This window comes from Symphalangus syndactylus, chromosome 21 (genome assembly GCF_028878055.3).
Source record: "Symphalangus syndactylus isolate Jambi chromosome 21, NHGRI_mSymSyn1-v2.1_pri, whole genome shotgun sequence".
Classification (NCBI taxonomy): Eukaryota; Metazoa; Chordata; class Mammalia; order Primates; family Hylobatidae; genus Symphalangus; species Symphalangus syndactylus.
In genome coordinates, this window is record NC_072443.2 from 44806347 (window position 1) to 44830239 (window position 23893).

Genomic DNA, 23893 nt, shown 5'->3' on the forward strand with positions numbered 1-23893 from the left:
CCAGTCTTGCAGGAGTAAGGTGATATATCTCATTGTGGTTTTAATTTGCATTTTCTTGATAATTAGTGATGTTGAGCATTTTTCATGTTTGTTGACCATTTGTATATCTTCTTTTGAGAATTGTCTCTTCATGTCCTTTGCCCAATTTTTCGTGGGATTACTATTTTTTTATTTTTATTTTTTGCTGATTTGTTTGAGTTTCTTGTAGATTCTGGATATTAATTATTTGTCAGATGCATAGTTTGTGAATATTTTCTCCCATTCTGTGGGTTGTCTGTTTACTCTGCTGATTATTTCTTTTGCTGTGCAGAAGATTTTTAGTTTAATTAGGTCCCATTTATTTATGTTTGTTTTTGTTGCATTTGCTTTTGGGTTCTTGGTCACTAACTCTTTGCCTAAGCCAATGTCTAGAAGAGTTTTTCCAATGTTATCTTCTAGAATTTTTATGGTTTCAAGTCTTAGATTTAAGACTTTGATCCATCTTGAGGTGATTTTTGTATAAAGTGAGAGATGAGGATCCAGTTTCATTCTTCTACACGTGGCTTGCCAATTATCCCAGCACCATTTGTTAAATAGGGTGTCCTTTCCCTACCTTATATTTTTGGTTGCTTTGTTGAAGGTCAAATACCTTGTGAAAGTATTTAGCTTTATTTCTGGCTTCTGTATTCTGTTCCATGTGTCTACGTGCCTATTTTTATACCAGTACCATGCTGTTTTGATAACTATAGCCTTGTAGTATAGTTTGAAGTCAGATAATGTTATGCCTCCAGATTTGTTTTCTTTAACTTTCTTTGATGGCGTCCTTTGTAGCGCATAAGTTTTTGCTTTGGACAGAGTTCAATATGTCTGTTTTTTGTTTCATTGCTTGGGTTTTTGGTATTTTATTTAAGAAACCATTGTCTACCTTTCCACAGTGTAGACATCATCAAAACACCATGTTCTAACCATAAACATTTATAATTTTTATTTGTCAATTAAAAAAATTTAAAAAACATTACCTAATCTGAAGTCACTAAGATTTAAACAGATTTCTTTTTTCTTTGAGTTTTATAGCTTTGGCTTTTATATTTAAATGTATGATCCATTATGAGTTAATTTTTGTGTATGTTATAAGTAAGGGATTTAACTTCATTCTTCTGCATGTGGATATAGAGTTGCTACAGCACCATTTGCTGAAAGGATTAGTCTTTCCTCAATGAATTGTCTTGGCACTCTTTTCAAAAATCAATAGATTGAAAATGTGAGGATTTATTTCTGGAATCTCATTTCTGTTCCATTAATCTATGTCTATCCTTATGCCAATACCTTATTTTCTTGATTACTTTAGGTTTGTATAAGTTTTGAAATAGAAAAATGTGAGTTATCTAACTTTGTTCTCTTTCAAGATTGTTTTGTTGTTATGAGTCTCTTGGATATCTATATAAATTTTAGGATTAGTTTGTCAATTTTTGCAAAAAGGTCAGCTGGGATTTTGACAGATTGCATTGATTTTAATATCAATTCGGAGAGTATTGCCACATTAACATTTAATCTATAGATATCTGGGATGGCTTTTATTTAGCTCTTCTTTAATTTTTAAAACAATATTTTGTAGTTTTCAGAGTACAAATTTTGCACTTTTGTTCATGTTATTCCTATTTATTTTATTCCTTTGGATTCTACTTATTATAAATGGGGTTCTTTATTTTATTTTTGGATAGTTTATTATAAGTATGCAGAAATACAACTGACCTTTTATTTTTTAAAAATTTCACTTTTAAGTCCTCATAAAAGCATTTATTGTAGCCTAATGGTAAAGCACTGGATTTACAATCCTGATTTTGCCACATGATGAATCAAGACATTTATCTTCATAAAAACACTTTGAAGCAGTGACTTCAACTCAACCATTTCTATAGTTCTGACAACAATTAGTGTCATTTTTCTTCTTTTGGCATTGATGGATGCTTGATCATGCAACTATATAAAGTGCCCTATGCCCTTATCAATAAACAATATCCTTGGTCAATGAATAAAGGTGTGAACAATTTTTAAAATTCTTTCCATATAGTTTCTTTTTTACTCTGTCACCCAGGCTGGAGTACAGTGGTGTGATCATGGCTTACCACAGCCTCAACCTCCCAGGGTCAAGTGATCCTCCCATCTCAGCCTCCAGAGTATCTGGGACTATAGGCATGCACCACCATGCCCAGCTATTTTTTTTTTTAAATAGAGACAAGATCTCACTATGTTGCCCAGGGTGGCATCGAACTCCTGGGCTCAAGTGATCCACCTGCCTTGACCTCCCAAAGTGCTGGGATTACAGGTGCAAGCCACTGCACCCAGCCCATTTTCCATATAGTTTCTAAGCAATTGTCAGGCATTGTTCTAATAAGAAATGGATCTAAAGGGCATGCTTGAAATAGATTCACTTAAAGAGCTGTTGAACAAACATGATGTGAAATATAAACTTGGAGTGGGGAAAACTACTCATTATAAATAAGCAGCAGTGGAAATCTATACAGTAACTTGTTGCTAGTAGCTCCAATAGCCTTGAAAGATCTCACAATTGACTTTTTTTTTTTTTTTTTTTGAGATGAGATCTTGTTCTGTTGTTCAGGCTGGGGTGTAGCGGCATGATCATGGCTCACTGCAGCTTCAACCTCCTGGGCTCAAGTGATCCTTCTGCCTTAGCCTCCTGAGTAGCTGGGACTGCATGTGTGTGCCATCATGCCTGGTGAATTTTTCCCTTTTTTTTTTTTTGTAGAGATGGGGTCCTGTAATATTTCCCAGGTTGGCTTTGAACTCCTGGACTCAAGCAATCCTTCTGCTTTGGCCTCCCAAAGTGCTGATATTACAGACATGGGCCACTGTCCCTAGCCCACAATTGACTTTTTTACATTAATTTTGTAATCTTAGCTTGCAGAGCTCCTTTATTAGTTCTAATAATTTTTTAGTGTATTTCTTAGGATTGCATTTATACAAAATTGTGTTCCTTGCAGATAGCTTTAGTTCTTCCTTTCCTATCTGGATGTGTCTTATTTCTTTTTCTAGTCTAATTCCTCTGGATAAGATAGAACTTTCAGTACAATATTGAATAGAGGTGGATAGAGTAGAAATACTTGTTTGATTCCTAACCTTAGAAGGAAAACATTGATTCTTTCACTAATTTTTATGATGTGGTTTTTTTATACATGCCATTTATTAGATGTATAAGGCAGGAACAGAAGGAAAAGTTGAAAGAATTATATTGTGAACACTCACTCATATGTGTATTCTTACCACTAATATTTGACAATTATCATTTGCTTATCATGTATCTATCCATTTATCTGTCCACCCATCTATCTATATTATTTTGTGGATGCATTTTCAAGTTGCACATGTCAGTATACTTTACCCTTTAACACCTCAGTATACATAACGTTAAATAGATTTTAATATTTGTTTCTAATAGTTTCTCAACATTTTTTGAGCTATAATTTACATGCAGAGAAATCACAAATTTTATTGTTCCATTTTATGAATTTTAACTAATGTATATGCTTGTGTAACCCAAACTGCTATGAAAATACAGAATATTACATCTTTACTCAGAAAAGTTTCTTCGTATTCCTTCCCATTCAATAACTCTTCAAGACAACTACTGTTCTGATTTTATAAACTTTTTTGTGTATGGCTTCTTAGCATAGTGTTTTTGAGAATCATTTGTATTGTTGCATCTATCAGTAGTTTGTGTCTTTTAATTGTTGAGTAGTATTCCATTGTATGATTATATCCTATCACAGCTTGTTTTTTGATTCTCTTGTTGGACACCTGGGCTGTTTCCAGATTTTTACTATTTTGAATACAGCTGGTAGGGTCTTACTTATACAAATCATTTTATGAACATATGCTTTTAATTTTCCTGAGTATATACATCGGAGTGGAATTGCTAGATTGTAAGACAGATGTATATTTAGTTTTATAAGAAACTGCAAGATATTTTTAAAAAGTGTTTGTATCATTTTACACTCCCATCAACAATGTATGAGTTTAGGTTACACCATATCTGTGTTAATATTTGGTGGTAGCATTTTTTTTTTCCTTTAAACTAATTTTAGACATTCTGGTAGCTGTATAATGGTAGCTTGTGATTGTAATTTTTATTTCCCTGGAGACTTATTTGTATTATTTGCTCTCTTTCAGACAGTTCGGCATGGTTTTCCTCATCAGCCCACAGCATTAGCCTTTGATCCAGTTCAGAAAATCTTGGCTATTGGGACGAGAACAGGTGCTATACGAATGTATCCTTAATTTTTGGTTCATTATTTGCCACATTAATGCCAATTACATTTCTGTAAATATGCAGGTAAGATAAATATTTATGACCAAATAAAGTTTATTATTTTTTAAGAAATGAGTAACTATTGTGAAAAATCTACACTTTCAAATTTATTGGCATATTTTTAATGTCTTTGAGATCAGTATTGATGTCTCTTCTTTAACTCCTGTTATTTGTAATTTGTATCTTCTCTTTTTTCCTTATCCATCTGCCTAGAAGTTTATCAATTGTATTGATTCTCATGATTCTCACAAAGAATCAACTTTTGGGTGCATTGCTCTTCTTTATTGTGTTTCTATATTCGATTTCATTGAATTCTGCTTTGATCGTTTAAATTTCTTTGCTTTTGCTTACCTTGGTTTAATTTGATCTTGTTTCTCTAGTTTTTAAAGTGGAAACAGGTAATTAATTTGAGAACTTTCTTCTTTTCTAATATGTGCCTATAGTACTATAAATTTCCTCCCAAATTCTACTTTAGTGTCATCCTGTTTTTTAAAATTTAACTTTTTATTTTGAGATAATTATAGATGCACATGTAGTTATAGGAAATAATACAGAGATATCCATATTCTTTCACCTACTTTGCTCCAATTGTAATATCTTAGAAAACTATAGTGTAATATCACAACCAGGATATTGACATTATACAGTCAAGATACAAAACATTTCTATCACCACAAGGATTCTTCATATTACTCTTTTATAGTCACACTTTGTCCCTCCAATCCCATCCTTGACCCCTAGCAACCACTAATTTGTTTTTTATTTCAATAATTTTGCCACTTCAAAAATGTTATATAAATGGAATCATGCAGTTTATAATTTTTGGTGATTGGCCATTTTCACTCAGTATAACTCGCTGAAGATTCATTCATATTGTTGCTTATATCAGTAGTTTATTCCTTTATACTGAATTGGATAATATTCCATGGTATAGATGTACCGCGGCGTAGCCATTCACCTGTTCAAAGAAATTTGACTTGTTTCCGGTTTTTGGCTATTCTTACTAAACAATTATGATCATCTGTGTACGTATATTTGTGTGAACCTAAGTTTTTGTTTCTCTGGTGTAAATGCCCAGGAGTACAACTGAAGGGTCATGTGGTAATTAGATATTTTAGTTTTAATTTTTTTAGTGTACCATTCAGTGTTATTAAATAAATTTGTAATATTATGCAACCATCATCACCGTACTTTTCTGTAAATCTTTCACTTTGTAAAACTGTAACTCTACACCCATTGAATTATAACTCTCCATATCCCTCTTCCTGTAGCCCCTGGAAACCACCATTCTGCTTTCTGTTTCTATAATTTTTGCTACTCTGGGTAACTTACATAAGTGAAAGCATACAGTATTCTTCTTTTTTGTGACTGGCTTATTTCATTCAGCATAATGTCCTCAACGTTTATCCATGTTGTAGCATATGTGAGAACTTTCTTCTTTTTAAGACTAAATAATATTTCATTGTATGTATATATCACATTTTGATATCTGTTCATTAATTTATGGACACTTGTTTTTTCCATGTTTTAGCTATTATGAATAATATTGCTATGAACATGGGTGTACAAATATCTCTTTGAAACCTTGCTTTTAGTTCTTTTGGGTATATATCCAGAAGAAGAATGGCTGGATCATATGATAATTGTATTTTTAATTTTTTGAGGAACTGTCATTCTTTTTCCCATAGCAGCTATACTAGTTTACATTTTCACCAATAGTAATTACCCTTTGATGCAAATATTTTAAATTTTAACGAAGTTCAAGTTGGCTATTTTTTTCTTTTGTTGCCTGTGCTTTGGTGTCTTATGTAAGAAATCTTTACCAGATCCAATGGAATGAAGCTTTTACCCTGTTTTCTTCTAAGAGTTTTATAGTTTTAGGTTTTACATTTGGGCCTTTTATCCATTTTTGAGTGAATTTTTGTATATAGTAAAAGGGTCTAATCTCACTATTTGGCATGTGGATATCCCATTTTCACAGCACCATTTGTTGACAAGACTATCTTCTCCATTGAATGGTACTGGCACCCTTGTCAAAAATTATTTGATCATACATGTTAGGGTTTGTTTGTGGGCTCTCTATTCTACTCCACTGATCTATAGGTATGTTTCTATGTGACTACTACACTGTTTTTATTTACTGTAGCTTTGTAGATTGGAAACCAGATACTGTGAAATTTGAAATTAGATGAGTTTTCAGCACTTATTGAAATGATCAGATAGTTTTTGTTCTTGATTATGTTACTGTGATACATGATGTTTATTGATTTGCATGTGTTGAACCATTCATGAATTCCTGAGATGATTCCCACTTGATAATGATAAATGATTTTTAAAAAATATGTTGTCTTGTTGAAATTGATTTGTGACGATTTTGTTGAGGATTTTTGCATCTAGGTTTATCAAGGATATTGGCTTGTAGTGTTCTTTTTTGTTCTGTCTTTGTTGGTTTTGGTATTAGGATAATGCTGGCCTCATAGAATGAGTTTGAAAGTATTCCCCACTTTTCAGTTTTTTTCTTAAGAGTGTGAGAAGTGGTATTAGTTCTTTAAATGTTTGGTAGAATTCTGAATGACTATTGGGCACATAACGAAATGAAGGCAGAAATAAAGATGTTCTTTGAAACCAACGAGAACAAAGATACAACATACCAGAATCTCTGGGACACATTTAAAGCAGTGTGTAGAGGGAAATGTATAGCACTAAATGCCCACAAGAGAAAGCAGGAAAGATCTAAAATTGACACCCTAACATTACAATTAAAAGAACTAGAGAAGCAAGAGCAAACACATTCAAAAGCTAGCAGAAGGCAAGAAATAACTAAGATCAGAGCAGAATTGAAGGAGATAGAGACACAAAAAAACCTTTCAAAAAATCAATGAATCCAGGAGCGGTTTTTTGAAAAGATCAACAAAATTGATAGACTGCTAGCAAGACTAATAAAGAAGAAAAGAGAGAAGAATCAAATAGATGCAATAAAAAATGATAAAGGGGATATCAGCCCCGATCCCACAGAAATACAAACTACCATCAGAGAATACTATAAACACCTCTATGCAAATAAACTAGAAAATCTAGAAGAAATGGATAAATTCCTCGACACATACACCCTCCCAAGACTAAACCAGGAAGAAGTTGAATCCCTGAATAGACCAATAACAGGCTCTGAAATTGAGGCAATAATTAATAGCTTACCAACCAAAAAAAGTCCAGGACCAGACGGATTCACAGCCAAATTCTACCAGAGGTACAAGGAGGAGCTGGTACCATTCCTTCTGAAACTATTCCAATCAATAGAAAAAGAGGGAATCCTCCCTAACTCATTTTATGAGGCCAGCATCATCCTGATACCAAAGCCTGGCAGAGACACAACAAAAAGAGAGAATTTCAGACCAATGTACCCGATGAACATTGATGCAAAAATCCTCAATAAAATACTGGCAAACCGAATCCAGCAACACTTCAAAAAGCTTATCCACCATGATCAAGTGGGCTTCATCCCTGGGATGCAAGGCTGGTTCAACATATGCAAATCAATAAATGTAATCCAGCATATAAACAGAACCAAAGACAAAAGCCACATGATTATCTCAATAGATGCAGGAAAGGCCTTTGACAAAATTCAACAACGCTTCATGCTAAAAACTCTCAATAAATTAGGTATTGAAGGGACATATCTCAAAATAATAAGAGCTATCTATGACAAACCCACAGCCAATGTCATACTGAATGGGTAGAAACTGGAAGCATTCCCTTTGAAAACTGGCACGAGACAGGGATGCCCTCTCTCACCACTCCTATTCAACATAGTGTTGGAAGTTCTGGCCAGGGCAATCAGGCAGGAGAAGGAAATAAAGGGCATTCAATTAGGAAAAGAGGAAGTCAAATTTTCCCTGTTTGCACATGATATGATTGTATATCTAGAAAATCCCATCATCTCAGCCCCAAATCTCCTTAAGCTGATAAGCAACTTCAGGATACAAAATCAATGTGCAAAAATCACAAGCATTCTTATACACCAATCACAGACAGAGAGCCAAATCATGAGTGAACTCCCATTCACAATTGCTTCAAAGAGAATAAAATACCTAGGAATCCAACTTACAAGGGATGTGAAGGACCTCTTCAAGGAGAACTACAAACCACTGCTCAACGAAATAAAAGAGGATACAAACAAATGGAAGAACATTCCACGCTCATGGATAGGAAGAATCAATATTGTGAAAATGGCCATACTGCCCAAGGTAATTTATAGATTCAATGCCATCCCCATCAAGCTACCAATGACTTTCTTTACAGAATTGGAAAAAACTACTTTAAAGTTCATATGGAACCAAAAAAGAGCCCGCATCACCAAGTCAATCCTAAGCCAAAAGAACAAAGCTGGAGGCATCATGGTACCTAACTTCAAACTATACTACAAGGGTACAGTAACCAAAACAGCATGATACTGGTACCAAAACAGACATATAGACCAATGGAACAGAACAGAGCCCTCAGAAATAATGCTACACATCTACAACTATCTGATCTTTGACAAATCTGACAAAAACAAGAAATGGGGAAAGGATTCCCTGTTTAATAAATGGTTCTGGGAAAACTGACTAGCCATATGTAGAAAGCTGAAACTGTATCCCTTCCTTACACCTTATACAAAAATTAATTCAAGATGGATTAAATACTTACATGTTAGACCTAAAACCATAAAAACCCCGGAAGAAAACCTAGGCAATGTCATTCAGGACATAGTCATGGGCAAGGACTTCATGACTAAAACACCAAAAGCAATGGCAACAAAAGCCAAAATTGACAAATGGGATCTAATTAAACTAAAGAGCTTCTGCACAGCAAAAGAAATTACCATCAGAGTGAACAGGCAACCTACAGAATGGGAGAACATTTTTGCAATCTACTCGTCTGACAAAGGGCTAATAACCAGAATCTACAAAGAACTCGAACAAATTTACAAGGAAAAAACAAACAACCCCATCAAAAAGTGGGTGAAGGATATGAACAGACACTTCTCAAAAGAAGACATCTATCCAGCCAACAGACAAATGAAAAAATGCTCATCATCACTGGCCATCAGAGAAATGCAAATCAAAACCACAATGAGATACCATCTCACACCAGTTAGAATGGCGATCATTAAAAAGTCAGGAAACAACAGGTGCTGGAGAGGATGTGGAGAAATAGGAACACTTTTACACTGTTGGTGGGACTGTAAACTAGTTCAACCATTGTGGAAGTCAGCGTGGCAATTTCTCAGGGATCTAGAACTAGAAATACCATTTGACCCAGCCATCCCATTACTGGATATATACCCAAAGGATTATAAATCATGCTGCTATAAAGACACATGCACATGTATGTTTATTGTGGCACTATTGACAATAGCAAAGACTTGGAACCAACCCAAATGTCCATCAATGATAGACTGGACTAAGAAAATGTGGCACATATACACCATGGAATACTATGCAGTCATAAAAAATGATGAGTTCATGTCCTTTGTAGGGACATGGATGAAGCTGGAAACCATCATTCTGAGCAAACTATCGCAAGGACAAAAAACCAAACACCACATTTTCTCACTCATAGGTGGGAATTGAACAATGAGGACACTTGGACACAGGAAGGGGAACATCACACCCCGGGGCCTGTTGTGGGGTTGGGGGAGGGGGAAGGGATAGCATTAGGTGATACACCTAATGTAAATGACGAGTTAATGGGTGCAGCACACCAACATGGCACATGTATACATATGTAACAAACCTGCACATTGTGCACATGTACCCTAAAACTTAAAGTATAATTAAAAAAAAACAATTCAGCCATGATACTATCAGGTCTTGGGTATTTTTTTGGTGAAAGATTTTTTTTTTTAATTACTGCTTAAATCTTATTACTCGTTATTGGTCTGTTCAGGATTTCTATTTCTTCATATTTCACTCTTGGTAGGTTGTATATGTCTAGAAATTTATCAGTTTCTTTGAAGTTTTAAAATTTGTTGGTGCATAATTGTTCATAATAGTTTCTAATGAGCCTTTGTATTTCTGTGGTATGAAATATCATATCTCCTTTTTAGTTTTTGATTTTATTAAGTTTTTTTTTTTTTTTTTTTTTTTTGCTGTGATACATCTCTTTGTTCACCGAGGTCAATTGGTCTACCTTGGTCTTTCTTTTTTTGTTTTTTTTTTTTAAATTATACTTTAAGTTCTAGAATACATGTGCACAACGTGCTGGTTTGATATATAGGTATACGTGTACCATGTTGGTAGCTGCACCCATCAACTCATCATTTACATTAGGTATTTCTCCTAATGCTATCCCTCCCCCAGCCCCCCATCCCCCACCAGGCCCCAGTGTGTGATGTTCCCCTCCTTGCATCTGAGGGATTTCATTGTTCAATTCCCATCTATGAGTGAGAACATGCAGTGTTTGGTTTTCTGTCCTTGTGATAGTTTGCTGAGAATGTTTCCAGCTTCATCCATGTCCCTGCAAAGGACAAGAACTCATCCTTTTTTATGGCTGGGTAGTATTCCATGGTGTATATGTGCCATATTTTCTTAATCCAGTCTATCATTGATGGACATTTGGGTTGGTTCCAAGTCTTTGCTATTGTGAATAGTGCCACAATAAACATAGGTATGCATGTGTCTTTATAGTAGCATGATTTATAATCCTTTGGGTCTATACCTAGTAATGGGATTGCTGGGTCAAAAGCTACTTCTAGTTCTAGACCCTTGAGGAATTGCCACACTCTTCCACAATGGTTGAACTAGTTTACACTCCCACCAACAGTGTAAAAGCGTTCCTATTGCTCCACAACCTCCCCAACATCTGTTGTTTCCTGACTTTTTAATGGTCGCCATTCTAACTGGTGTGAGATGGTATCTCATTGTGGTTTTGATTTGCATTTCTCTGATGGCCAGTGATGATGAGCATTTTTTCATGTGTCTTTTGGCTGCATAAATATCTTCTTTTGAGAAGTGTCTGTTCATATACTTTGCCCACTTGTTGATAGTGTTGTTTGTATTTTTTCTTGTAAATTTGTTTGAGTTCTTTGTAGATTCTGGATATTAGCCCTTTGTCAGATGAGTAGATTGCAAAAATTTTCTCCCATTGTATAGGTTTCCTTTTCACTCTTGTGGTAGTTTCTTTTGCTGCGTATAAACTCTTTAGTTTAATTAGATCCCATTTGTCAATTTTGGCTTTTGTTGCCATTGCTTTTGGTGTTTTAGTCATGAAGTCCTTGCCCATGAATGTCCTGAATGGTATTGGCTGGGTTTTCTTCCAGGGTTTTTATGGTTTTAAGTCTAACATTTAAGTCTTTAATCCATGTAGAGTTAATTTTTGTATAAGGTGTAAGGTAGGGATACAGTTTCAGCTTTCTACATATGGCTAGCCAGTCTTCCCAGCACCATTTATTAAATAGGGAATCCTTTCACCATTTCTTGTTTTTGTCAGGTTTGTCAAAGATCAGATAGTTGTAGATGTGTGGTGTTATTTCTGAGGCCTCTGTGCTGTTCCATTGATCTATATGTCTGTTTTGGTACCAGTACCATGCTGTTTTGGTTGCTGTAGCCTTGTAGTATAGTTTGAAGTCAGGTAGCATGATGCCTCTGGCTTTGTTCATTTTGCTTAGGATTGTCTTGGCAATGCGGGCCCTTTTTTGGTTCCATATGAACTTTAAATAGTTTTTCCAAGTCTGTCAAGAAAGTCATTGATAGCTTGATGGGGATGGCATTGAATCTGTAAATTACCTTGGGCAGTATCGCCATTTTCATGATATCGATTCTTCCTATCCATGAGCATGGAATATTCTTCCATTTTGTTTGTGTCCTCTTTTATTTCATTGAGCAGTGGTTTGTAGTTCTTCTTGAAGAGGTCCTTCACATCCCTTGTAAGTTGGATTCCTAGGCATTTTATTCTCTTTGTAGCAGTTGTGAATGGGAGTTCACTCATGATTTGGCTCTCTGTTTGTCTGTTAATGGTGTATAGGAATACTTTTGATTTTTGCAGATTTATTTTCTATCCTGAGACTTTGCTGAAGTTGCTTATGAGCTTAAGGAGATTTTGGGTTGAGGCGAGGGGTTTTCTGTATATACAATCATGTCATCTGCAAACAGGGAGAATTTGATTTCCTCGTTTCCTAATTGATTACCCTTTATTTCTTTCTCTTGTTTGATTGCCCTGGCCAGAGCTTCCAACACTATGTTGAATAGGAGTAGTGAGAGAGGGCATCTACCGGTTTTCAAAGGGAATGCTTCCCGTTTTTGCCCATTCAGTATGATATTGGCTGTGGGTATGTCATAAATAGCTCTTATTATTTTGAGATATGTTCCATCAATACTTAGTTTATTGAGAGTTTTTAGCATCAAAGGGTGTTGAATTTTGTCAAAGGCCTTTTCTGCATGTATTGAGATAATCAGGTTGTTTTTGTCATTGGTTCTGTTTATGTGATGGATTATGTTTATTGATTTGCATATGTTGAATCAGCCTTGCATCCCCGGGATGAAGCCGACTTGATTGTGGGGGATAAGCTTTTTGATTTGCTGCTGGATTCGGTTTGCCAGTATTTTATTGAGGATTTTTGCGCCAATGTTCATCAGGAATATTCGTCTAAAATTCTCTTTTTGTTGTGTCTCTGCCAGGCTTTGTTATCAGGGTAATAATGTTGGCCTCGTAAAATGAGTTTGGGAGGATTTCCTGTTTTTGTATTGATTGGAATAGTTTCAGAAGGAATGGTACCAGCTCCTCCTTGTACCTCTGGTAGAATTCGGCTGTGAATCTGTCTGGTCCTGGATTGTTTTTGGTTGGTAGGCTATTAACTGTTGCAATTTCAGAGGCTGTTATTTGTCTATTCAGGGATTCAACTTCTTCCCAGTTTAGTCTTGGGAGGGTGTATGTGTCGAGGAATTTATCCATTTCTTCTAGATTTTCTAGTTTATTTGCATAAAGATGTTTATGGTATTCTCTGATGGTAGTTTGTATTTCTGTGGGATCGGGGGTGATATCCCCTTTATCATTTTTTATTGCATCATTTGAGTCTTCTCTCTTTTTTTATTAGTTTTGCTGGCAGTCTATCAATTTTATTGATCTTTCAAAAAACCAGCTCCTGGATTCACTGATTTTTTGAAGAGTTTTTGTGTCTGTATCTCTTTCAGTTCTGCTCTGATCTTAGTTATTTCTTGCCTTCTGCTACCTTTTGAATGTGTTTGCTCTTGCTTCCCTAGTTATTTTAAGTGTGATGTTAGGGTGTCAATTTTAGATCTTTCCTTCTTTCTCTTGTGGGCTTTTAGTGCTATACATTTCCCTCTACACACTGGTTTAAATGTGTCCCAGAGATTCTGGTATGCTGTGTCTTTGTTCTCGTTGGTTTCAAATAACATCTTTATCTGCCTTCATTTCATTATTTACCCAGTAGTCATTCAGGAGCAAGTTGTTCAGTTCCTTGTTGTGTGGTTTTGAGGGAGTTTCTTAATCCTGAGTTCTAATTTGATTGCACTGTGGTCTGAGAGACTGTTTGTTCTGATTTCTGTTCTTTTACAATTGCTGAGGAGTGCTTTAGTTCCAATTATGTGGTCAATTTTGGAATAAGTGCGATGTGGTGCTGAACAGAATGTATATTCTGTTGATTTAGGGTGGAGAGTTCTGTAGATGTCTATTTGGTCTGCTTGTTGCAGAGCTGAGTTCATGTCCTGGACATCCTTGTTAACCTTCTGTCTCATTGATCTAATAGAGACAGTGGGGTGTTAAAGTCTCCCATTATTATTGCGTGGGAGTCTAAGTCTCTTTGTATGTCTCTAAGGACTTGCTTTATGAATCTGGGTGCTCCTGTATTGGGTGCATATATATTTAGGATAGTTAGCTCTTCTTGTCGAATTGATCCCTTTACCATTATGTAATGGCCTTCTTTGTTTCTTTTGATCTTTGTTGGTTTAAAGTCTGTTTTATCAGAGACTAGGATTGCAACCCCTGCTTTTTTTTTGTTTTCCATTTGCTTGGTAGATCTTCCTCCCTCTCTTTATTTTGAGCCTATGTGCGTCTTTGCATGTGAGATGGGTCTCCTGAACACAGCACACTGATGGGTCTTGACTTTTTATCCAATTTGGCAGTCTGTGTCTTTTAATTGGGGCATTTAGCCCATTTACATTTAAGGTTAATATTGTTATGTGTGGATTTTATTCTCTCATGATATTCACTGGTTATTTTGCCTGCTAATTGATGCAGTTATTTCTTTTTTTTTTTTTTGATTTTTTTTTATTATACTTTAGGTTTTAGGGTACATGTGCACAATGTGCAGGTTTGTTACATATGTATCCATGTGCCATGTTGATTTCCTGCACCCATTAACTCGTCATTTAGCATTAGGTGTATCTCCTAATGATGCAGTTATTTCATAGCATTGATGGTCTTTATAATTTGGCCTGTTTTTTGCAGTGGCTGTTACTCGTTTTTCTATGTTTAGAGCTTCCTTGAGGAGCTCTTGTAAGGCAGGCCTGGTGTGACAAAATTTCTGAGCATTTGCTTGTCTGTAAAGGATTTTGTTTTTCCTTCATTTATGAAGCTTAGTTTGACTGGATATGAAATTCTGCATTGAAAATTCTTTCCTCTAAGAATGTTGAATATTGGCCCCCACTCTCTTCTGGCTTGTAGGGTTTCTGCCGAGAGATCCGTTGTTAGTCTGATGGGCTTCCCTTTGTGGGTAAGTCGACCTTTCTCTCTGGCTGTCGTTAACATTTTTTCCTTCATTTCAGCCTTGTTTAATCTGACAATTATGTGTCTTGGGGTTGCTCTTCTCAAAGAGTATCTTTGTGGTGTTCTCTTTATTTCCTGAAATTGAATGTTGGCTTGTCTTGCTAGGTTGGGGAAATTCTCCTGGATAATAACCTGAAGAGTGTTTTCCAACTTGGTTACATTATCCCCATCACTTTCAGTTACACCAATCAAACGTAGAATTGGTCTCTTCAGATAGTCCCATATTTCTTAGAGGCTTTGTTCATTTCTTTTCACTCTTTTTTTTCTCTAACCTTCTTCTGTCACTTTATTTCATTAATTTGATCTTCCATCACTGATACCCTTTCTTCCACTTGATCGAATCAGCTATTAAAGCTTGTGCATGCATCACAAAGTTCTTCTGCCATGGTTTTCAGCTCCATCAGGTCATTTAAGGTCTTCTATACACTGTTTTTCTAGTTAGCCATTCGTCTTATCTTTTGTCAAGGTTTTTAGCTTCCTTGCAATGGGTTCGAACAGCCTCCTTTAGCTCGGAGAAGTTTATTATTACTGACCTTCTGAAGCCTACTTCTGTCAACTTGTCAAAGTCATTCTCTGCCCAGCTTTGTTCCGTTGCTGGCGAGGAGCTGTGATCCTTTGGAGGAGAAATGGTTCTTTGATTTTTATAATTTTCAGCTTTTCTGCTCTGGTTTCTCCCCATCTTTGTGGTTTTATCTACCTTTGGTATTTGATGTTGGTGACCTAGAGATGGGGTTTTGGTGTAGATGACCTTTTTGTTGATGTTGGTGCTATTCCTTTCTGTTTGTTAGTTTTCCTTCTAACAGTCAGGTCCCTCAGCTGCAGGTCTGTTGGGGTTTGCTGGAATTCCACTCCAGACACTTTGCCTGGGTATCACCAGTGGAGGCTGCAGAACAGCACATATTGCAGAACAGCAAATATTGCAGAACAGCAAATATTTCTGCCTGATCCTTCCTCTGGAAGTTTCATCCCAGAGGGGCAGCTGCCTATCTGAGGTGTCTGTTGGCCCCTACTGGGAGTTGTCTCCCAGTTAGGCTACAAGGGGTCAGGGACCCACTTGAGGGGGCAGTGTATTCATTCTCAGAGCTCAAACACCATGCTGGGAGAACCACTGCTCTCTTCAGAGCTATCAGACAGGAGCGTTTAAGTCTGCAGAAGTTGTCTGCTGCCTTTTGTTCAGCTATGCCCTGCCCACAGAGTTGGATTCTAGAGGCAGTAGGGCTTGTTGAGCTAAAGTGGGCTCTGCCCAGTTCTAGCTTCCTGGTCACTTTGTTTACCTACTCAAGATTCAGCAATGGCGGACACCTCTCCCCCAGCCAGGCTGCTGCTTCGCAGATCAACCTCAGACTGCTGCGCTAGCAGTGAGCAAGGCCCAGTGGGTGGGGGACCCACTGAGCCAGGCACGGGAGAGAATCACCTTGTCTGCCAGTTGGTAAGACCTTGGGAAAAGTGCAGTATTTGGGTGGGGAGTGTCCCATTTTTCCATGTAGTCTGTCACCGCTTCCCTTGGCTAGGAAAGGGAAATCTCCCCCCCCGCTTTGCACTTCCTGGGTGAGGCGACGTACCACCCTGCTTCAGCTCGCCCTCCGTGGGCTGCACCCACTGTCCAACCAGTCCCAGTGAGATTAAGCAGGTACCTCAGTTGGAAATGCAGAAATCACCCGTCTTCTGTGTCAGTCACACTGGGAGCTGCAGACTGGAGGTGTTCCTATTCGGCCATCTTCAGTTGTGTGATTTTCTAGAGTAGCGCTAAGCTGCTTGGCCTAGCAAGCCTGTGCTGGGTTTTTTAGATCTCTCTTTTGTTCTTACTCTAGCTAAAGGTTTTCGATTTCGTTTATTTTTTCAAAAAATCAATTTTCATTTTGTTGATATTTGTTTTTTTAGTCTCAATTTTATATCTTTATACTCTAATATTTATTATTTCTTTTCTTCTACTAATTTTGGGTTTGAATTGTTCTTACTTTCCATTTCTTGAGGTGCAGTGTTAGGTTATTCATTTGGAGGCTTTCTAATTTTTATGATATAGGCTTTTTATTGCTATACACAACTTTCCTCTTGGAACTGCTTTTGCTGTATTTCATAGGTTTTAGTATGTTGTGTTTCCATTTTAATTTGTCTCAAGAAAATTTTCAATTTTCTTTTAAACTTCTTCATTAAACCATTCATTGTTTAGGAATATGTTGCTTAATAATTATGATTTTGTACAGTTTCTGATATTCCTTCTGTGGCTTACTTCTAATTTTATCCCATTATGGTCAGAAAAGTTATTTAATAATTTTGACTTCTAAAAATTTGTTAAGATTTGTTTCGTGACATAACATATGGTCTGTCCCAGAGAATGTTGTTTGTGCTGTTGAGGAAAATGTGTATTCTGCAGCTATTGGATGGAATGTTCTATAAATGTCTGTTTGGTCCATTTGGTCAAGAGTGCAGTTTAGCTCTGATGTTTCTTAGTTGATTTTCTGTTCGGATGATCTGTCTAATGCTGAAAGTGGAGTGCTGTGGTTATCTACTGTTATTGTGTCACAGTCAATCTCTCTCTTTAGGTCTGTTAATATTTGTCTTGTATATTTGGGTCCTCTGGTGTTGAGTGCATATATATTTATAATTGTAATATCCTGTTATTGTATTAACCCCTTCATCATCATATAATGACCTTCTGTATCTTTTTTTAAATCATTCTTGACTAAAGTTTATTTTATGTGATATAAGTATAGCTACTCCTGCTCTATGTTGGCTTCCATTTGCATGTAATAGCTTATTCATCCCTTCCCTTTCAGTTTGTGCATGTCTATGCAGGTAAATTGAGTTTCTTATAGACAATATATAGTTGGATCTTCTAAAAATCCATTCAGCCACTCTGCATATTAATTTTTTTAAAAAATTTCAAAAGCTTTGGGGGTACAGATTGTTTCTGGACACATAGATAAGTTCTTTAGTGGTGATTTCTGATATTTTAGTGCACCTGTTACCTGAGCATTGTATACTATATCCAATATATAGTCTTTTATCCCTCCCCTGTTCTGAGTCTCCAAAGTCCATTATATCACTCTTATGCCTTTGCATCCTCATAGCTTAGCTCTCACTTAAAACATATGATATTTGATTTTTCATTCCTGAGTTACTTCACTTAGAATAATGGCCTCCAGCTCCATCTAAGTTCCTGCAAAAGGCATTATGTCATTCCTTTTTATGGCTGAGTAGCATTCCATGGTATATATATGCCGTTTTTTCTTTATCTACTTGTTGGTTGATGGACACTTAGGTTAGTTCCATATCTTTGCAATTGTGAATTGTGCCACCATAAACGTGTGTGTGCATGCGTCTTTTCATATAATGACTTATTTTCCTTTGGGTAGATACTCAGTAGTGGGATTGCTAGATCAAATGGTGATTTTACTTGTAGTTCTTTAAGGAACATCTATACTGTTTTCCATAGTGTTTGTACTAATTTACATTCCTATCAGCAGTGTAAAAGTGTTCCCTTTTTACCACATCCATGCCAACATCTATTTTTTTTTTAACTTTTAAATTATAGCCATGCTTGCAGCGTAAGGTGTAATCTCATCATGGTTTTAATTTGCATTTCCCTGATAATTAGTGATGTTGAGTGTTTTTTTATCTGTTTGTTGGTTTCTTGTGTATCTTTTTTGAGAATTATCTATTCATGTCCTTTGCTCATTTTTTGATGGGATTATTTGTTTTTTTTCTTGTTAATTTATTTGAGTTCCTTGTAGATTCTGGATACTAGTCCTTTGTTGGCTGGATAGTTTGTGAAGATTTTCTTTCACTCTGTGGGTTGTCTGTTGGCTGATTATTTCTTTTGCTGTACAGAGCTTTTTAGTTGAATTAGGTCCCATTTATTTATTTCTGGTTTTGTTGTATTTGCTTTTGGGGTCTTAGGCATGAATTCTTGCCTAAGTCAATGTCCTGAAGAGTTTTTCCAGTGTTATTTTGTAGAATTTTTATGGTTTCAGGTCTTATATTTAAGTCTTTCATCTATATTGAGTTGATTTTTGTGTAAATGAGAGATGGAGATCCAGTTTTATTTTTCTACATGTGGCTTGCACTCTTCTAATTGAAGACTTTTGTCCATTTACCTTCAAGATTATTTTCTGTTGACATTTTATTACTTGTTTTCTGGTTGTTTTGTAGATACTTTCTTTCTGTTTTCCTCTGTGACTGTTTTCCTTTGTGGTTAAGAGAATTTCTCTGGTAGTACATTTTGATTTTGTGCTACTTATTTTTAGTCTTTTATAGGTTTTTGCTTTGTGGTTACCACGAGGCTTACAAAAAATCAGGTCATTTAAAACTGATTATGACTTAACTCTTATTGCATAGAGAAGAAAAGTATTATAACAAAACCAAATTCTACCCTTTAACACTCCCCCAATAATTTGATTTATTGGTGTTTCAGTTTACATCTTTTTATATTATCTGTTTATTGTTTATTGTTATCTGTAATTATTGATTTTAATAGGTTTTTGTCTTTTAGCCTTCATACTCAAGATATAAATGGCTTACTTATTCAAATTACAGTTTTAGAGTATTCTGAAGTAGTCTTTTTTTTCTATTATCAGTGAGTTTTACACCTTCAAATGTTTTCTTATTATACACTAGTGCTCATTCATTTTAGATTGAATAGCTTTTAGTATTTCTTGTAAGACAGGTTATGTTTTGATGAATTCTCTCAGCTTTTGTTTGTTTGGGAGTCTTTGAATGTGTTTAAATGATACCTTTGCTGGGTACAGTATTCTTGGATGGCAATTTTTCCCATCTCTTTTTCAATATAACATCCTATTATCATCTGGACTGCAGGATTTCTGCTGAGAAATCTGCTGCAGTCTGTATTCAGGATGCTGTTCAATATGAAGTTTCTTTTCTTTTGTTGCTTTGAGTATCCTGTCTTTTCATTTCACTGATTATGATATGCCTTAGAGATTTCTCCTTCGGGTTGAATTTGATTGGTGGCCCCTGAACTTCCTATACCTGGATGGTGTCTTCTTTCTCTAGATTTTGGAATTTTTTAACCATTATTATTATTTTTTTACATGTGCTTTCCAGGTCTTTTCATTCTTGTCTCCTGAACACTGGTCTGCTGTTTCTTTCCATTCTAGGGGGAACTTATATTGAGCACAGGAACTAAAACAATTCACTGGAACTAACTCATTGCTCTTCCATTGTTGCCTGGTCTGGGGAAGACTTACAGTAAACAACAGAACTTAAATGCTGCTCTGGAATTAAAACCTTGCCCTGTTGCTTCCTGGAATGGGGAACATTTATAGTGAGCACCAAATGTTAGACATTGCTCCAGAACTGTATTGTTGCCCCGCCATTGTTTCCCAGTCTGCGGAAGACTTAAGCAGAAACTAGGACTTAATTCTGACATTTTAGTTATTTCTCTGTAGGGGGTAGGTTCCAGATTGAGCATCTGGGCATTGGGGAAAATCTGGTTAGAAATTTGGGCCTTCCTGCAGATTGTGTTCTCTGCAGCCTTATGATACCAGTAAGTTGCTTTTACAATTTTATTTATTTAAAAAATTTTTTTGTAGATTTTTCAAGTGCAATTTTGTTACATGGATATATTGGGTTGTGGAGAAATTGAGGATTTTGTACCCATCACCCAAATAGTGTACATTGTACTCAGTATGTACTATTTTATTTTTCGCCCCCACCCCCCCAACTCCTTAAATCCATCCCACCTTTTGGAGCCTCCAATGTCTATTATTCAACTCTGTGTGTCTACGTGTACCCACTGTTTAGCTTCTGCTAAACATGTGGTGAGAACATGTGGTTTTTGACTTTCTATTTCTATTTCTGAGTCATTTCACATCTTAGGATAGTGGCCTCCAGTTCCATCCATATTGCTGCAAAATACACAACTTTATTTTTTTTATGGCTGAGTAGTATACCATGGCACATACATACATACACACACACATATACATGCATCTATATACACACTTATATAAGCACCATGGAATAATACATATATGTACACACACATACATGTGTGTATATATATCACACTTTATATATGTGCATATATGTGTATGTGTGTATATATATATGTCTGTGCCATGGAATACTAGTATAATATACTACTATAATACACATGCGCACATATGTGCACGCACACACACACACACACACACACGTATATGACTGTTTTTAACCAACCCTTTATATCATTCATTGATTAACACTTAGGTTGATTCCATGACTTTGTTATTGTGGCTACTGCTGTGACCTACTGTGACAAACAGGGAATGTGCTGTCTCTAGCTTTATTCTATTTGCTTAGAATTTCTTTGGCTATTGGGACTCTTTTTTGGTTTGTATGAATTTTACAATTATTCTTATTCTATGGAGAATGATGTTGGCATTGGTAATTTGATAGGAATTGCATTGAATATGTACATTGATTTAGGCAGTACTGTCATTTTAATGATATTGATTCTTCCAGTCTATAAGCATGGATGTTTTTCCACTATTTGTGTCATCTGTGATTTCTTTCATTGGTATTTTGTAGTTCTCCTTGTAGAGATCTTTCACCTCCTTGGTTAAATGTATTTCTACATATAAATTTTTCTAGCCATTGCAAATCCGATTGAATTCTTGATTTGCTTCTCAGCTTGATCATTATTGGTGTATATAAATGGTTTTGATTTTTATACAATGATTTTTATATTCTGAAACTTTACTGAATTCATCTATCAAATCTAGGAGTCTTTTGGAGGAGTATTTAGGGTTTTGTACATATAAGAATATGTCATCAGATAATTTGACTTTCTCTTTTCCAATTTGCATGCCTCTTATTTCTTTCTCTTTTTTGTTACTCTAGCTGGGACTTCCAGTACTATGTTGAGTAGGAGTGCTGGAAGCTGGCATTCTTGTCTTTTCCCGTTGTTGGGGGGAATACTTTCAACTCTCCCTCATTGAGTATGATGTTGGCTGTGGATTTGTTGTATATAGCTTTTATAATTTTAAGATATGTTCCTTGTATGCCTGTTTTGTTGAGAATTGTTATGAAGGGGTCCTGGATATTATCTAATGCTTTTTCTTCATCTATTGAGATTATCATGTAGTTTTTATGTTTTTAATTCAGTTTATGTGATGAATCACATTTATTGATTTGCATATGTTGAATCATCCTTGCAATTCTGGAATAAAATTCACTCGATTGTGGTGTATTATCTTCTTGATGTGCTGTTGGATTTGGTTTGCTAGTATTTTGTTGAGGAGTTTTTGCAACTCTGTTCATCAGAGATATTGAGCTATAGTTTTCCTTTTTGTTGTGTGTCCTTGCCTGGCTTTGGTATCAAAGTGATACTGGCTTCCTAGAATGAGTTAAGTAGGATTCCCTTCTCGATATTTTGGCACAATTTTAATAGGACCACCATAAGTTCTTTTTTGTACGTGTTGTATAATTCGGCTGTGAATTTGTCTGGTCCTAGGCTTTATTTTCATAGGACATTCTTAAATTACTGATTCAATTTACTACTCATTATTAGTATTTTCTTGATTTCTATTTCATCCTAGTTCAATCTCGGGTGGTTATATGTTTTCAGGAGTTTATCCATTTCCTCTAGGTTTTTAGTTTGAGACTATAGAGGTGTTCATGATGGTTTCTGGTGATTTTTTTGCATTTCTATAATATCAGTTGTAATGTCAGAAATTACCATTTCTAATTATGCTTATTTGAATCTTCTCTTTTTTATTCTTGGTTAATCTAGCTAGCAGTCTATCATTTTCTAAAATATTTTCAGAATACTAACTTTTCTTTGATCCTTTGTATTTTTGTTTGGTGTCAGTTTCATTTAGTTCTGCTCTGATCTTTGTTGTTTCTTTTGTACTGCTACCTTTGGCTTTGTTCTTGTTCTTGAGGTGTGACAGTAGGTTGTCAATTGGAGATCTTATTATCTTTTTGAGGTAGGCATTTAACACTATAAGCTTCCCTCTTAGCACTGCTTTTGCTGTATCCTGTATGTTTTAGTATGTTGTGTTTCTGTTTTCATTTGTTTCAAAAAAATTTAAATTCCTAGCCTTATTTCATTATTGATGCACAATTTTTCAGGAGCAGGTTGTTCAATTTCCACATATTTGTATCTTTTCGATAGTTTCGGTTGGTGTTGATTTCCGGTTTTAATTCCACTATAGTCTGAAAAAAATACTTGATTTCAATTTAAAAGTTTTATTGACACTTGTTTTGTGGCCTGACATATGGTATATTTTGGGGGATGTTTCATGTGCAGAACAGGAGAATATATATTCTGTGGTTGTTGGGTAGAATGTTGTGTAAATTTCTATCTTTCTATTTAGTCTAGAGACCAATTTAAGTAAAGACTTTCTTTGTTGATTTTTCTGCCTCAATGATCTGTCTAATGGCATTGAAATCTCCCACTATTATTGTTTTGCTATTTATCTCTTAGATCTGGTAGTATTTGTTTTATGAATATGGGTGCTCTATGTATTTAGAATTGTTATATTTTCTTGTTGAATTTATCACTTTATCATTATATAATGTCTTGCTTTTTTTTAACTGTTGTTGATTTAAAGTCTATTTTATCTGGTGTAAGTATAGCTATTCCTGCTCATTTTTGGTTTCCATTTGCATAAAATATCTTTTTCTACTTTTTGACTTTGAGTCTTTAAATGTCTTTATGAGTTAGGTGGGTTTCTTATAAGAAGCTATTGTTGGATCTTCTTTTTTTAAATTCATTCTGCCAGTCTATATCTTTCAAGTTAGGCATTTAGTTCATTTACATTCAAGGTTAATATTCATATGTGAGGTTTTTGTTCCTATCATAATGTTAATTGTTACTTA

The 23893-nt window shown here is 35.5% G+C and overlaps 1 protein-coding gene across 8 annotated transcripts in view; it reads left to right on the top strand.

The window, feature by feature from the left end:
• The window catches only part of STXBP5L (syntaxin binding protein 5L), a 493876-nt gene that overhangs the window by 43020 nt on the left and 426963 nt on the right, over positions 1–23893 (top strand). For all 8 annotated transcript variants that reach the window (XM_055260425.2, XM_055260427.2, XM_063630147.1 and 5 more), the window contains exon 3: positions 4168–4265. In XM_055260425.2, coding sequence (XP_055116400.2) covers positions 4168–4265 — 98 coding nt within the window. The remainder of the gene's footprint in view (positions 1–4167; positions 4266–23893) is intronic.